The sequence below is a fragment of the Microtus oregoni genome, unplaced genomic scaffold (assembly GCF_018167655.1).
Source record: "Microtus oregoni isolate MIOR12 unplaced genomic scaffold, Mior012 000012F_ref0000307, whole genome shotgun sequence".
Taxonomy (NCBI): domain Eukaryota; kingdom Metazoa; phylum Chordata; class Mammalia; order Rodentia; family Cricetidae; genus Microtus; species Microtus oregoni.
The window spans coordinates 14,975,825-14,992,720 of NW_024543071.1; the positions used below are offsets into that span (position 1 = coordinate 14,975,825).

General features: G+C 43.8%; 1 protein-coding gene across 2 annotated transcripts in view; it reads left to right on the forward strand.

The window, feature by feature from the left end:
* The first annotated feature begins 2,859 nt into the window (after positions 1 to 2,859).
* Positions 2,860 to 16,896, forward strand: part of Armh3 (armadillo like helical domain containing 3) — a 190,141-nt gene continuing 176,104 nt past the window's right edge. For both annotated transcript variants that reach the window (XM_041662014.1, XM_041662015.1), the window contains exons 1-2: positions 2,860 to 3,006; positions 16,453 to 16,565. In XM_041662014.1, coding sequence (XP_041517948.1) covers positions 16,464 to 16,565 — 102 coding nt within the window. In that variant the 5' untranslated portion in view covers positions 2,860 to 3,006; positions 16,453 to 16,463. The remainder of the gene's footprint in view (positions 3,007 to 16,452; positions 16,566 to 16,896) is intronic.

Consider the following 16,896-nt stretch of genomic DNA (forward strand, 5'->3'; position numbering starts at 1 on the left):
GCCAGAAGATGGTGCCAGGGTGGGAGTTATAGGCGGCCATGAGCTGCTACATGGGTGCTGAAATCGAACCAGGTTCCCCTGGAAGAACAACAGTTCTCTCTTAACTGCTGAACCATGTCTCCAGTCATATTCCTTATTCTTAGTTTTTAAAGATATGGCCTCTTGGGGGCTGGAGAGATGGCTTAACAGTTAAGAGCACTAGCTGCTCTTCCAGGGGTCCCGAGTTCAATTCCCAGTACCCACATGGTGGCTCACAACCATCTGTAATGAGATCTGGTGCCCTTTTCTGGCCTGCAGGCATACATGCAGATAGAACTCTGTATTCATAATAAATAAACAGGCTGCCCTTGAATTCCCTGTAAAGATGAAGTTAACTGTGACCCTCTGATCCTCCTATTCCTATTTCCCAAGACTGGGATTGACAGGTGTGAAACATCATGCCTGGCTATCTACTTATGTTCTATTAGAGTACAACTCCTCTCTCTTATCTGTTCTGGATAATTTTATGTCAACTTACACAGGCAGAGTCATCTGAGAGGAGGAAACCCCAGTTGAGAAAATGCTTCCATGAGATTAGACTGTAGGTACCAGGCGGTGGTGGCGCCTGCCTTTAATCCCAGCACTCAGGAGGCAGAGGCAGGTCCATCTCTGTGAGTTCGACATCTACAGAATGAGTTCCAGGACAGCTAGAACTACACAGAGAAACCCTGTCCCGAAAAGAAAAACAACGAACAACAAAATGGGCTGGAGGAAAATCTGTAGAGCCCTTTCTTAATTAGAGATTGATGTAGGGCCAGTCCATCGTGGGCGGGGCTACTCCTGGGGTGGTTCCACAGGAAAGCAGGCTGAGCAAGCCATGGGGAGCAAGCTGGTGAGCAGCACTCCTCCATGGCCTCTGCATCAGCTTCTGCCTCCAGGTTCTTGTCCTGACTTCCTTCAGTGATGGACTGATGGACTATGATGTGGAAGAGTAAGCCAAAATAAACCCTTTCCTACCCAGCCTGCTCTTGGTCATGGTGTTTTGTTACAGCAATAGTAACACAAATTAAGACACCCTAATCGTGTCCTGGCTGTAGACCAGGCTGGCCTTGGACTCACAGAGATCCACCTGCCTGTGCCTCGTGAGTGCTGGGATTAAAGGTGTGCACAATCATGGCCAGCTTTATTACCAACTTTTTATTTTTTTATTTTTTTTTATTTTTTTATTTTTTAAATATTTATTTATCTATTATATACACAATGTTCTGTCTGTGTGTATGTCCGCAGGCCAGAAGAGGGCACCAGACCTCACCACAGATGGCTGTGAGCCACCATGTGGTTGCTGGGAACCGAACTCAGGACCTTTGGAAGAGCAGGCAATGCTCTTAACCACTGAGCCATCTCTCCAGCCCTATTACCAACTTTTTAAATGAAACACAGAGTAATAAGCCAGCCAAGGCTACAGAAAATAAGAAACAAATACCCAACCCAACTTTTAATACCCCAAATGTTAAAGATGAGAAAAATAAGAATTTACCTATCTAGATCTGAGCATGGTGATGCTAGCCTCTAATCCCAGAGGCATGTGGATCTCTGAGTTTGAGGCCACTCTGGTGTACAGAATGAGTTCACACACACACACACACACACACTTTTTCAAATTCTTCTCTCTTACTAACTAGAACTGTAGGCAAAGTCGTCATGCAGAGCTTTTGCTTCCTCATCAAACCTATTTCATAGTCATGGGATTAAAATGTACAAATCTGCATACGCTGCTACTTTTGTAGAGGTAGGGGTGGGGTAGTGAGAGAATGATTCCTGGGGCTCCCAAGCTAAGCAGGCACTCTCTCATACATTAGAAGCCAAAAGTTTCTTTGCATATTAGAAAACCGAGACTCTAGCGGGGACTGGTATGCAGGCCAGCAATTGCAGCATTTCTGGGAGGTAAGGACAGGACTGGCATGCAGGCCAGCAATTGCTGCATTTCTGGGAGGTAAGGACAGGACTGGCATGCAGGCCAGCAATTGCTGCATTTCTGGGAGGTAAGGACAGGACTGCAACAAGTGGAACATCAGTCTGGTTTGTATGGCCCTTTCCAGTTCAACCAGGGGTACATAGTGAGATCTTGTCTCAAAAAATCAAACAACAAAACATGAAAGTGAGACTCAAGATCCTTGCTACGATAATAAACTTTACATGCTGCTTTGCACACATTTATACACATTATTATTATTATTATTATTATTCGAGACAGGATTTTTCTGTGTAGCCCTGGTTGTCCTGGAATTCTCTCTGTACACCAGGCTGGCCTCGATCTCCCAGAGTTTTGCCTGCCTTTGTCTCCTGAGTGCTGGGAATAAAGTCATGCGCCATTACCACTTTGCTACATTCTTTATTTAATGCATGAGTTTATTTCCAATATTTTACTTAAACCGATGCGATATGCTGTGGTGGTGGCACAGGGCTTTAATTTCACTCAGAAGGCAAAGGCAGGCGGATCTCCGCTCTAAGTTTGAGTGCAGCCTGGTTTAAGTGGTTAGTTCCAGACCAGCAAATGATACATAGTGAGTCTGTTTTAAAAAAAAAAAAAAAAATTGAAGCAAACATTTCCCGACATATATACTTCCGAGTTTTCCCAGTGTTTTTAGAGAATTCACTTATTTCTAGAAAGAACTTCTGAGTTCAGTCTTCCCTATTTAAAACAAAACCAAAAAAAAAAAACCCCTGCTATAGCGGATTTAAATCCGTGGCCTCAAACTAAGGCTAGTTCGCTCGCGATGCCTTTTGGGAGTTGTAGTCTTTGCGATGCTTGCTGGGAAACGTGGTCTGAGCCTACTTCAGGAAGCGGGCGTGGACGAACCTGAGGAAAGGAGGGTTTTAGGACCCGGCGGGGCACGGCGGACTAGGGTTAAGGATCGGGGAGGTCGGGAGCGCGCCCGCGATTCCGGAGCAGTGGCGGCCTTGCCGGAGTCGGGAGCGAGCAGGCCTGCGAGCAGCTGGGGTGCTGGAGGAGGAGCGGGGGGCTCGGTAAGAGGCACGGGCCCAGCCGAATCCTGGAACCTGGCCAACCCCCGCTGGTCCGCCCTAGTAGGCCTGGACCCAGAGGCGGCCCTGGGGGCGGGGCCTGGACCTGCCTCGGGGCCGTGGGGGGTGACGGGGCAGAGGGAGGGCTGTAGCTGCCGGGGCTGCTCGCGGCGGGCGTGTCGGGCCCGGGGTCGCGGTTTGGAGTTCGCTCCGCTGCTTTCGAACGCCCGCTACCCGCCTGGTCCTGCCCCTCGGAAGTCGCGCCGAGGCCTCCGGATCCGGGAGGAGCTGACCTTTGACCCCAGTGCGGGGCTGACCCTGAGTGGGTCAGCTCCTAGGCGAGAGCAATCTCTTCCTAGGGAGGTGGGTCCCCTGCGAAGTGTTCAGATGCCTTGGAAGGGCCAGGTCCTGCGCTCTTCTGTCTCCACCCGACAGTCTTCAGCACCCACTTCACGCAGAGTTCATAAACCCACTTTGTTTTCATGGGATGAGTGGGTGCAAGCCGGGACACCCACCTCTTCCCTGGCGGGTATGGGGGAGAAAGAGAGCAGTCACTGGGGAAGTTGAGTGCTGTCCCTGGCGAATGGGACAGTGGATGGATAGTTGAGCCGTGTCCTAATAAATGTTCCTGGACTATCGGAATCTCCCCAGCTCTTTTTTCCAGAAAAAGTTTTAAACTTAAGAACAAGCATGGTGTTTAAACGTGGTTTGTGTTAAAGCTACCATAGGTAGCCCTGTATCCCTGGCCGGTTCGGAACTAGCTGTGTAGACCAGGCTAACCTCCAGCTCGCAGAGATCCTTCTGGCTCTCCCTTCCAAATGCTGTGATTTCAGCGTACCCCACGGTGCTCAGCTTCTCTCTTGCCTGTGATTTAGCACAGTTACTTGGAGTTGTCTTTGGTAGGTTTTAGATTGGATTTGTACGTAATAGTCATTTCCTTTTGAAGGCTTTCAAGACAGCAAATCAAACAAGGGATTTGATAACTCCTATTAGGAGTGTAGAGGGAGTTCTCATTCTTTTCTTAATGAATAAGCACACCTTTAATGTGTTTTTATTATGACAGTCATTATGCTTTGTCATGTTTAATATTGCTCTCAGCCCGTAGGAGGTTGAAACAGGAGGATTACTGAGAATTTGAGGCCAGTCTGAGTTGAGTTCAAGGCAAACTCGAGCAACTTAGTCTCCCAAATTACCAAACATGAAAACAAACGTCAGACAACTCAAAACCCAGAATTTGGGATGGAGACATGGCTAGAGGCTAAGAGCGTTTACTGCTCTTTCAGAAGATCCCAGTTCAGTTCCTTGTTCCCACACTAGGCAGCTCACAGCCACTTGTAACTCCAGGTCCCCAGGATCTGGCGTCTTTGGCTTTTGAGGGCACTTACCCTTTTGAACACCATACACATACACAGATACAAACACACATATTAAAAAATAATAACATAAACGTGAGAACAATAGCCAGACTAACCCAGAATTTGGGGTTTCACACAGCACAGCTTAGGAATTCATAAAGTTTGGAAAGTATTGACCACATATTTGAAGAAAGTTCTCTGGGAGTGTGTGTTAGGAATCTGTAAAGCCGTTTGTACAAAGGGAAGATTCATTGCCTCAGGTCTCGGTCAGGAGATCTTCGCAGGGAAGATCATCTGAACTGTGTGCTGAAGGTTAAGCAGGAGCTTGCACAATAAACCTTTTGAGTCACAGAGGCACGGTGGGGTGTGAAGGGAAAAACCCAACATGGTGTTTATGCGGGGGTCAAGAATTCATTCCAAACAGGGTGTATGCTGAGGGATTGTCTGAAGGGGAGATTGCAAAGAGGGCAGGGAAGCCGCTGATGCTTTAAAAAATTATTTTATGTGCATATATGCCTGTATATGCCATATGTGTGTGTGTGTGTGTGCGCGCGTATGTGTGGGGACCTCTTGTGCCTGGTGCCTGCATAGGCCAGAAGAGGGCATCAGATCCCTTGTAACTGGAGCTGCACATGGCTGTGAGCTGTCCTGTGGGTGCTGGGCCTTGAGCCCTGGTCGTCTGGAAGAGCATCCAGTAGTTTTAACAGCTGAGCCATCTCTCCGGCCCTGTTACATTTTTAGCGAGTGGCAGAAGTACAGATTAAGAGACAAATAAGGAAAGATGAGATAGGGTTGTTAGAGTAGTACCTATTTTATGTGATGGTTATAAGGAATAAACACAGAGAATTTAACGCATGGAGAGTAGTACCAAGTGCTAGTCAGTCTCCGCTGTGGTGTGTGTTAGGGCATTTCATCTTCTTCAGATCGGAGGCCGGCTCTGAAGATAGGGAATTGACTGAAGAATCCCACGTTCAGGAATCAGAAGCGGAGCAGTGATAGGGTGAAGATGGTATCCTGTCCTGGGCCTGTGAGGGCTTTAGGGAGATGGCGGCAAGAGTGCAAGCCTGCTCTGCTTTCATTTTGGAAAAAGGCTTGGAGTAACTAGCAGTAGAGATCTGGCTGGTTAGGTGAGTTGTTACAGTGTGGTGCAAATGGCAGGAATGACGAAGAAACCAGAAGGGCTTTTCTACTTGTTTCCCGGCCTTTTGGCTAGAAGTTGGGGAACCTGTTGTCCATGCTCGTAAGAGAGCCTGTGCCAAGAAATCATGTGAAAGTCAGTCAAGTCCTCAGGCTTTCAGATGGAAGGGTAGCTTGAAAAGGAGGCATCGCGTGCACAAGGTAGAAAAGCCTACGTTTTAATGATGTAGGCCAGCGAATGTGGTAGGTCTTACAGAAGGGTGTAGGAAGCAGGTAACTAGATGTTTCTCTTCAGTGTTAGGGATAGAACCCAGGGCCTCTCTGGAGTGGGATGTAGCCAGGTAAAGTCTACACCCCTGGCTTTGCCTAAATGCGCGCGCGCGCGCACACACACATACACACACACACACTAAATCTTTTTATCTGTAGTGACCAGGAAGCTTTAAGAGAGCCAGGTTAGAAGTCTGTTTTTAGAATTATCCACTATGAGATCATTTGACTCGAAGTGATTGTTAAAAATGGCCACGAAAGCCAGGCGGTGGTGGCACATGCCTTTAATTCCAGCACTCAGGAGGCAGAGGCAGGCGGATCTCTGTGAGTTCGAGGCCAGCCTGGTCTACAAGAGCTAGTTCCAGGACAGGCTCCAAAACCACAGAGAAACTCTGTCTCGAAAAAACAACAAAAAAAATGGCCATGAAAAATTGACTTTGATAAACTATTGTTTTGTTTGTATTTTGAGACAGGGTCTTGACATATAGCTTAGGCAGGGCTTGACCTGGCCGTGACCTTCCTGTTTCAGCCTCTTGAATGTTGCAGTTATAGACACATGATATAACACCTGGTATTTTGTGTACGCATGCCCATGTGTGTGCCAGACATTGCTCTTGATACTCTTTGATACAGTTCTCTCACTGAATGTGAAATTTGGTGATGAGCTACACTGGCTGACTGTTCATTCCCCAATGTTGGGGGTACAGATGCTCAAACTCACCATGTAGCTGTTGTATTCTTGATTCTTGCCCCCACTCATTAATTCTGGGATTAGAAGCACAAAGGCCAGTTTAGATGAGTGGTTCTCAAGCATTAGAATTACTTGGAGTAGGGTTTGTTAACTTTGCCATTGTTGGCATATTGGGGTGGGTACTTCCTTGTTAGAGAAGATTTCCTGTACACTGTAGGATGCTTAGCAATACCCCTGGCCTCTACCAGGTGGATTTCATTCGTATTTTTCCTGGTTGGGAAATGTCTCTAGACTCTGACAAATGTCCTATGGGGACATTAGAAACCACTGACCTGGAGTGATTATTAAAAATGTAGGACCCCCCCCACCTAGCTGGGTATGGTGTCCCATGCCTTTAATTCCGTAATTTGGGAGGCAGAGGCAGGTGAACCTCTGTGAGTTCTAGGCCAGCCTGGTCTATGTAGTGAATTTCAGGATAGCCAGGCCTACATAGAGAGAACCTATTTCAACAAAGGAACAAGAAAATGTAGACTGTAGTCGGACTTTCCTTGGCCTGCCTGCCTCCAAATGACATGGAGACTGATTAATTTTAGTTTAGGCTTGTTCTCAAGTAGCTCTTGTAACTTAAATTTATCTGTTCTTATTAATCTGCATTCTGCCATTTGACTTTTTACCTCCTCCATTCTGTATGTTCGACTTCCTTCGTGTCTTGCTAGCTTCTCCTGACACCAAATTCACCCCCCTGAGTTCCTCTCTCTGCCTGGAAGTCCCAGCTAACCTCTCCTCCTAGCTATTGGCAGTCCAGCTTTTTGTTAAACCAGTTACAGAGACACATCTTCATACAGTGTACCAATACCTGTAATATTTTCCTGGTTTTGCTAAATTAAAAGGAAAGGGTTTAACTCTAACCCAGTAAAACTATATACAATATGAACAGTTATCAAGTTAGGATTACATTCATAATGTCCATTTGTATTGGGCAAATTCAGAGAAATTACTATATATCCTATCTTGATGAGTCCAAAGTTTTATACCTAAACCACTTTCTATCATAATTTGTATTACTATCCTAAAAATTATCTGTTTAGGTCGGGTGGTGGTGGCACAAACCTTTAATCCCAGCACTCGGGAGGCAGAGGCAGATTTCTGTGAGTTTGAGGCCAGCCTGGTCTACAAGAGCTAGTTTCAGGACAGGCTTTAAAGCTACAGAGAAACCTTGTCTCGAAAAACCAAAACAAAATATTAAAAAAAAAAACCCTTTTTATACCTTAAAACATTTTCTTAGATAAACAACTTAAACTTTTATGTCTTTCAACCTTATAAACTTTAGATCCATCTCTTTTGTAAGTTTCTTTTCTGAATTTGGTAAGAAAGAAAATAGTTTAACTATCTAATCTTCAACCCCATCAGAGACCTGAGAAGGATAAAAATATTACCTGAGTAAATAGGAAGTGTAGAGTAAGCAACGTCCAAAACTATAGAAATCACAGAAAGCTGGCTGCCTGGACAGTCCCCCAAGGCTCATCTGCAACACTGGAACATCAGTTTTCAACCTTATAAGCCTAGAATATCTGACAGACTTTCTGTGAAGTAGGATTTTTTTTTTTGGATTTTCGAGACAGGGTTTCTCCATAGCTTTTGGTTCCTGTCCTGGAACTAGCTCTTGTAGACCAGGCTGGCCTCGAACTCACAGAGATCCGCCTGCCTCTGCCTCCCGAGTGCTGGGATTAAAGGCGTATGCCACCACCACCCGGCTGAAGTAGGAATTTTGGAGGACTGTCCTGCTTTGCCTTGGCAAAGTTTGCCAGTAGCCTTCTTTTGTGTCCTGCTTGTCCAGTTTGAACAGCATACTGTCAACAGTTGAGACAAGGGCAGTTTCTTGCTCAATGGCTAACTTTGCTACAAACAAAAACAAACTCCATATGGAGCCTCTTTGATGCTAATCATCTTCTCTGAAGTAGATTGGTACTGCCAGGAACAGAAGTATCTCACTGCCATGAAAAGCCTATGTTATCTTAAATGCCATGTTCTGTAGGTCTCTGAAGTGTTTGAAGACCCCCTATTTATCTAAAATAATTATTTTTTATCTTGAAAACATATCTAATATGATTACAAATTTGATTGTTATAGATGACTAACTACTAACCAGTATCTCTTAATTATCCTTAATAGTTTATATTAATAGCTTTCAAGGACTAGAACTTTACATTACACTTTTAAGTGAGCTACATAGGTACAGTATCTTACAGTATGTTGTAACAAAAACAACCTGAAATTTGTATCAATATATAAAGATACCTTAAGACTAGGAAAATAAAAAAGACTAGAACATATATACAGAATGTTATAACCAAAATAACCTTAAATTTTTATCAATATACAAAAATCCATACCAATATAAATATTTGAGATTAATAGTTGCTATTTAGTTTAAAAGTAGATTCAATAATCTACCCTTTTATCCCATCATTCCTATACCCTCCTTTTTTCTTTTCAGAAAGAGATCCTTGAATCTAACCTCCCTCGCTTAGTTTCCTCCCTTACTGTGATCAGTAACAATTTGCAGCCAACCCATCTAAACAGTGATAAACATCCATAACCCATCGAATGACCAGAACCCACCCACTCCACCTCTTGGGAGTGTGGGCATCATTGTCTTAAAATTACTTCTGGCTATCTGGAGGAAATGAAATCTTTAGGGAACCCTGAGAAAATTAAGGTAATGGTCAAGTCCTGGGAGAGTTAGTTTTTGTGTTGTGGGAAGGTGCAGGTTTAACTGAAGTACTTGCTGGAGTGTGTTTGAGGCTGAACCATCTTATCTAACAGCTTTGAAGTTGTTCTGGATGCAGGTTTTTGAGGAAACTGCAACAGAGGCTTTCTTGATTGAGATTGATACCAAAAAGCCCAGTGCACATAGACTGTGATGTCTATGTGCCCACATCCATAGACTGTGCTACCCCCAGGCAGCTGGTCCTAGGTCATATAAAAAAGCAGTCTGAGCAAACCATGGGGAGCAAGCTAGTGAGCAACAACGTGCTGAGCCTTGGCTGTCCTCAGACAGCTCTGTAGACCAGGCTGGCCTCAAACTCACCGAGACCCACCTGCCTCTGCCTCCCCGAGTGCTGGGATTAAAGGTGTACACCACCACTGCCTGGCTGCATCAGTTCTTAATCTTCCCTACTGTAGTTTTAGAGCCTGTCCTGGAACTAGCTCTTGTAGACCAGGCTGGCCTCAAACTCATAGAGATCTACCTTTTTCTGCCTCCTGAGTGCTGGGATTAAAAGTGTGTGCTACCACCGCTCGACTCTCAGAACTCTAAAAATATCAAAGATTAAAAAAATTAGCTGGGTGGTGGTGGTGCACGCCTTTAATTCCAGCATTTAGGAGGCAGAGGCAGGTAAATCTCTCTGAGTTTAAGGCCAGCCTGGTCTATAAAGTGAGTTAGTTCCAGCACAGCCAGCGCTGCTACAAAGAGGAAACCCTGTCTCACCCCCCCCAAAACAAGCTCAAAGATTTATTATGTATGTGTAAATATGTGTGTATATGAATATGTGTGTATACGTGCTGAGGCCAGAAGTGTGGAAGCCAGAAGATAACATCAGATGTGAAACTGGAGTCGTAGGCTGGTGAGCCTCCTGTCTGCATAATAGGAACCAAACTGTGAGAGCAGCAAGCTCTCCTAATGACTGAGCAGTTTCTCCAGTCCCCAAAACATTTAAAGGATTGTTCCATTAATTAATTTACTTAGTGGAAATCAGACGACAGCTTTCAGGAATTGGTTCTCTTCCACCATGTGGATCCTAGGGATCAAACTCAGGTTGTCAGGGTTAGTGGCAAACGCTTTTTCCTACTGAGCCACCTTGCCAGCCCTTGAATTCTTTTATAGATTTGAAAAGCAGGGACAGGGAATATAATTCTGTGGTAGAGCACTTGTCTCTAATGTACAAGGTCCTGGGTTCATAGCTCCATAGAACAAAACAAACCCAAACAAGCAAAGCTTAGAAACAATAGCCTCAGCTGGGCGGTGGTGGCGCACGCCTTTAATCCCAGCACTTGGGAGGCAGAGGCAGGCAGATCTCTGTGAGTTTGAGGCCAGCCTGGTCTACAAGAGCTAGCTTCAGGACAGGCTCCAAAGCCACAGAGAAACCCTGTCTTGAAAAACCAAAAAAAGGAAAAAAAAAAAAAAAGAAACACAATATCCTCTACACTTTCAGAAAGAGCACACCCTGACCCGGGGCTCTAGTGCTTCTGTCTGCGCATGTCAGTATTTTCAGATCCTTTGCAGCTGATTTTCCCTCCATCTCCAAGTGTTCCCTAGAGGTTCAGTTCAGGAGACTGGTTTCTTTCTGTTACTTACGCCTGGTCTTGCTTTCTCAGTGAGACTTGCTTTCATCTCCTAGCAATCCCCTCGGCTAACTTTAATCTAGCAGTCCCTCGGCTAACTTTAATCTAGCAGTCCCTCGGCTAACTTTAATCTAGCAGTCCCTCGGCTAACTTTTCTTCAAGGCACTTGGAGTTGTCTCACCTTCCTTGCTTTTTTTCCTCTTGTAGGATGAAAATTCTATCTGCAGGCATTTTTTAAATTTACTTTTTAGGGTTTTTGAGATAGGGTTTCTCTATGTTGCCCTTACTGTCCTTAGAACCTGTTGTATAGATCAGGCTGGCCTCAAACTCAGAAATCTGCCTGCCTCTGCCTCTCAAGTGCTGGATTAAAGGTGAACACCACCAGCTGCTATGCAGGCACCCCCTTTTGTTCTGTTTGTGCAGTGCCCCTGCTGCTTGACACCTAAAGGTCAAGATGCTCGCTGTGCACCTGTTGAATGAATAAATGGCGGCTTACTCCGCAAGTACTTTACTTCCTAAGACATGGATGTGGGAATTTACTTAGATTTTCTCTTCTTTCCTAATTTTTTTTTTTTTTTTTTTACTTCGCTGAGTTGGTTGTGGTGCCTGGGACTGAACCAAGGGCCCCATATAGTCCAGGCAGGGTGAGCACTCGGCATTTAACCACAGTTCTAGTCTCTTAAAGGTGTACGCCACTGCCCTGCTTAGTCTCTCACTTTAACAGATTTGCTTTAACTCTTTGGTTATATGATCAAAATGCTTTAAGATACTTTACTTCGGGCTGGAGAGATGGCTCAGAGGTTAAGAGCACTGACTGTTCTTCCGGAAGTCCTGAATTCAATTCCCAGCAACCACGTGGTGGCTCACAACCATATGTGATGAGATCTGGTGCCCTCTTCTGGCCTGCAGGCTTACATGGAGGCTAAATACTGTGTACATAATAAATAAATAAATAAATAAATAAATCTTTAAAAAAAAGATACTTTACTTCACATCTGGTTATAGGAGTTGCCTGCCCCCCAGATTTATTTACTTTTCTGGGGGGTGGTGGTAGGGCTGGGGTTGATTATGGTGTTTCATGAAGTCTGGGTTGGCCTCAAGGTCACTAAAAACCTGACACCTTCAACTGAGTCACATCTCTCACCTTAAGAGACTTTCCTCTTTTCTTTTTTATTTATTTATTTATTTTTTTTTGGTTTTTCGAGACAGGGTTTCTCTGTGGTTTTGGAGCCTGTCCTGTCCTGTCTCTGTAGACCAGGCTGGTCTCGAACTCACAGAGATCCACCTGCCTCTGCCTCCGAGTGCTGGGATTAAAGGCATGCGCCACCATCGCCCGGCGACTTTCCTCTTTTTAAAATTATAAATTTCTATTTTTAAAAATTTATTTATTTGTTTTTTTTTCAAGATAGAGTTTCTATTTGTAACACCCTGGTTGGCCTGTATTTTACTTTGTAGACTAGGCTGGCTTTGAACTCACAGAGACCTGCTTGTCTCTGCCTCCCAAGTGCTGGGATTAAAGGCATGGACTCCCATGCCTGGTTTATTTGTTTCTTTTTATGTGTATGTCTGTGTACCATGTGTGTGCCTGGTGCCTGCAGACATAGGATCCTCTGAGATGGGAGTTACAGACAATTGTGAGCTACCACATGGGTGCTTGGAATTGAACCTGTGTCCTCTGGAAAAGCAACAGTTTTGTTAATTGCTGAGCCATCTTTCCAGCTCCAGGATATGGCATTGTAAGTTTTTTGTTTGTTTGTTTGTTTTGGTATAACATTTTTTAAAAATTTTTATTTATTATTTATTAGTTTATTATGTATTCAGTGTTCTGCCTGCATGTATCCGTGCAGGCCAGAAGAGGGCACCAGATCAGATGGTTGTGAGCCACCATGTGGTTGCTGGAAATTGAACTCAGGACCTCTGGAAGAACAGCCAGTGCTCTTAACCTCTGAGCCATCTCTCCAGCCCCTTGGTATAACATTTTAAAGATTATTTGTTTGTTTGTTTTTGAGACAGGGTTTCTCTGTAGCTTTTGGAGCCTGTCCTGAACTAGGTCTTGTAGACCAGGCTGGCCTCAAACTCACAGAGATCTGCCTGCTTCTGCTTCCCAAGTACTGGAATTAAAGGTGTGCACCACCACCGCCCGGCAAATTCATTAATTTTTTTTTAAAATTTCATTTTATATTTCAGCCACTGTTCTCCCTCCCACCCTTCCTCCTGCCCCACGGTATTGCAAGTTCAATTTTAATTTCCGAGATCCAAAGGAAAACCTGTGAGAATTTTACACTTCTTATGAGTCTCCCACCACCAAACCCTAATGTGCTGAGTTCCATGGGCAAGAGTACGGGAGGAGCAGGCTCCGTGTTCTCTTTCAAGTCACTTACTGAGCAGTTTGGGCGGCAAACTCCAGCTGCCTGTGATGATGACAGAGACTGTTGAGTTGAGACCCTTGGCTGGATTCTTCTTGCCTCAAGTGGCAAGGAGAACGATTAAAATAATTTCTTTGGAAATTTGGTAGATTGGATTAGAATTATTTTTTCCCTCCTCTTTTATTCCCTTTTGCTTATTAGAAAGTATTGATTGTGAAATAGAGAGAGTTTATTAGATTTGGAGTGGACATTGATTAGCTGTAACCCAGTTATTGATCCTCATAGGGGATGTTGGTAAACACGTGCTTTTTACATTGTAGGAACTTGTGGCCTTGATGTGCCGCTAATCAACTTGTTGAAGCCGAGCACATATGAGATCTATATCCACTTTGAGTAGAATTGCATTGTTTGTGATTTATTTAAATAGGATTCTCTTGGTTTCCAATTTATTTTCCCTAGATAAGGACATACTCCTCTTGACAACCTGTTTAAGCCACACAGGACTGTTTTGATCAGGAGCTGTATTTCATTTTTAAGATAAAGCCAGCATCAACACAGTGGAAATTGTTTGAGTCTTGTTTTTTAATTTTTTTCCTCAGTTTTCTTGAGGTTATAATAAACTTGAAAGCTTAGTGAAATAATAGAAAGAGGTCTTAACTAAACTTTTAGGTCAGACATTGGACTTTTTATTGTTGTTGGTACTACAAACTCAGAACCTTTATGTTCCAGGCCGGTGTTTAACCTACTTTGTGCTGAGAATGATCACAAATTCTTGATTTTGTCTCCATTTTAGATTCCTCTGTTGAGAGTTCTCTGTTTAGGTCTGTACTCCATTTTTTTAAATTGGATTATGTGATCTTTTGGTGTCTAATTTCTTGAGTTTTTTGTATATTTTGGAGATCAGACCTCTGTCTGATGTGGGGTTAGTGAAGATCTTTTCCCAGTCTTTGGCTGTCATTTTATCTTATTGACCATGTCCTTTGCTTTAGAGAAGCTTTTCAGTTTCAGGAGGTCCCATTTATTAATTGTTTCTCTCAGTGTCTGTGCTGCTGGGGTTATATTTTAGGAAGTGGTTCCCTATGCCAATGTGTTCAAGTGTACTTCCCACTTTCTCTTCTATAAGGTTCAGTGTGGCTGACTTTATGTTGAGGTCTTTGATCCATTTGGACTTGAGTTTTGTGCAGGTGATAGATATGGGTCTATTTTTATTCTTCTCATGTTGATATCCAGTTGTGCCAGCACCACTTGTTAAATATGCTTTCTTTCTTTCCTTTTTTGTCAAAGGATATTATTTGTCAAAAGAAAATATTTTTTCTTCTTTGTCAAAGATCAGGTGTTCGAAGGTGTGTGGATTGATATCTGGGTCTTCTATTCAGTTCCAATGGTCCTCCTGTCTGTTTTTATGCCAATAATCAGGCTGTTTTCAGTACTGTAGCTCTGTAGTAGAGTTTGCTTGTGATGCCTCCAGAAGTTCTTTTATTGCACAGTATTGTTTTGGCTATCCTAGGTTTTTTGTTTTTCCAAATGAAGTTGAATACTGTTCTTTTGAGGTCTTCGAAGAATTTTGCTGGGATTTTGATGGGCATTGTGTTGAATCTGTAGATTGCTTTTGGTTGGATGCATCTTTTACTTAAGTAAAATTTTGGTTTTGATTTGAGAGGTAGTGTATATTTTCAAAATTCATCTTACAGAATTAGTTCAGTTGCTTTGGATTTCTCTAGAAGAAAAACCAGGCTTTTCTCTAGTGTCTGCTGCTTGTCCTTGTATGGGCTTAGGTTTCATGCAGAGAGCTCAGAGTTTAAGAGCAAGGGGACTTGGTTAATACTAAAAACAATGAGGGAGGTGAGGGAATGTGTGTGAATCTGCACTGGAGATCTGCGGGATTTCAAGTCTCAGTTGAAAAATATTGAGTTCCTTAAAGTAAGATGTGACAATTTGGGCACGATGCTAGAACCGGGCAATAGGTCGGAGTTTGACCTACAATAGTGTTATAAATACATACAATTACGTTTGATAAGTAGTATATTACCATTTTGAAGTCAGTTTCGTTTTTGGCTTCTTAACTGCTGTTTTCTGCTTAAACAGTGTTTGCAAAGGAATTCCTGAAGACAGTTAAGTGCAGTGTGATTTATGAGGCGGTGAAGGCCGAGTGCTTTGCAGTGATGAGGACCTGCTCTCGCGGGGAAATCGATGGAGCACATCAGCCTGTAGCACACTTCCTGCCCTAATGGTCCTCAGCTCGATCAATATTTGAAATTTAGCTTCCCCATCCTTCTGTGGGTACTGTGTGCTTCGCACTCTTCCTCTGTCACCCTCAGAGATGGGGCCGACTTTTATAGATGGAGCCAGTTACCCTTTCCTGCTCGGGTTAGGTCAGCTTGAGGCTTTAACCACTGGCATAGTTTAAGGATTTAAATGCATTGTGCTGTAGGCCAAGTAATATTTTAAGTTTTCACATTACCTGGTCTTGGGAAGGGCATTGAACTAATAACATAGTTATTTACCATTTATTCCACCCAAAACAGTCCCCATTGAGAGATCTTTCAGTGGGTTCTGTGTTCTGGCACTGACCTTGCCTGCCTGCTCTCCCTCCCGCTCTCTCTCCCTCCCGCTCTCCCTCCTTTCCTGCCCTCCCTCCCTCCTGCTCTCCCTTCTTTTTCTTCCCTCTGTTTTTTTCTTTTTTCCTTTCTTTCTTTCTTTCTTTTTTTTGGTTTTTCGAGACAGGGTTTCTCTGTGGCTTTGGAACCTGTCCTGGAACTAGCTCTGTAGACCAGGCTGGTCTCGAACTCACAGAGATCGGCCTGCCTCTGCCTTCCGAGTGCTGGGATTAAAGGCGTGCGCCACCAACGCCCGGCTCTTTCTTTTTTTTTTTTAAGATAAGGTTTGCACAGAGCTCAGGCTGGCCTTGAACTCTGTGTTACTAAGAATGACCTTGAACCTTTAATCCTCTTGCCCCCCCCCCCCCCCAGTTCCCAGATTACTGGCAGGTGCCACCAATGTTCTGAATTACATTTTTAAATGAATTTTTTTTTTAGAGGCATTTCAGATTCATAGCAAAATTGAGAAGAAGGTGGCAGGAGTGCATCTATTTTGTGATTCTGCACACCCGCAGCCTGTCCTGTTTTGTGTTTGTTACAGTACTCGGACATCTCACCCAGAGCCCGTGTTTGCATTAGTTGTGTTCTAGCTGCTGGGGTTCTGTGGGTTTGAGCAAACGCATCTCGACATAGTTCTTCTATTATGGCGTCCTCTGAGTGTCCTGACTGCTGTCTCACCTGCCCTACAGGTTCTCTAGCCATGGCACAAGTAGAGAAACGAGGGGGCTTGCTCCGGAAATCTTCAGCCTCAAAAAAACCATTAAAGGAAAAAGTGGTGCTGATGTATGATGAGATTTTTATGGTAAGCCCTGTTATACTGCACAGCTAGATTGACTCTTTGTTTCTTTAGAAAATTTTAAAATTGTGTTTACCTATTTTTTTCTCTGTGTACACATGTTTGTTTGAGTAAGGGTGCAAGCGAACACAAGCCATATGAGTGTGTAAGTCAGATGATAGCCTGCAGCAGTCCCTTTACTGTCTGCGTCTGAGAATTGAACTCAGATCATCAGGTATGAACTACACCTAACCTTGACTCTTCAGTTTTTTAGTCCAAATAATCTTTTTTTTTTAAATTTATTTATTTTATGTGCATTGGTGTTTTCTTTGCATATATGTCTGTGTGAGGGTATCAG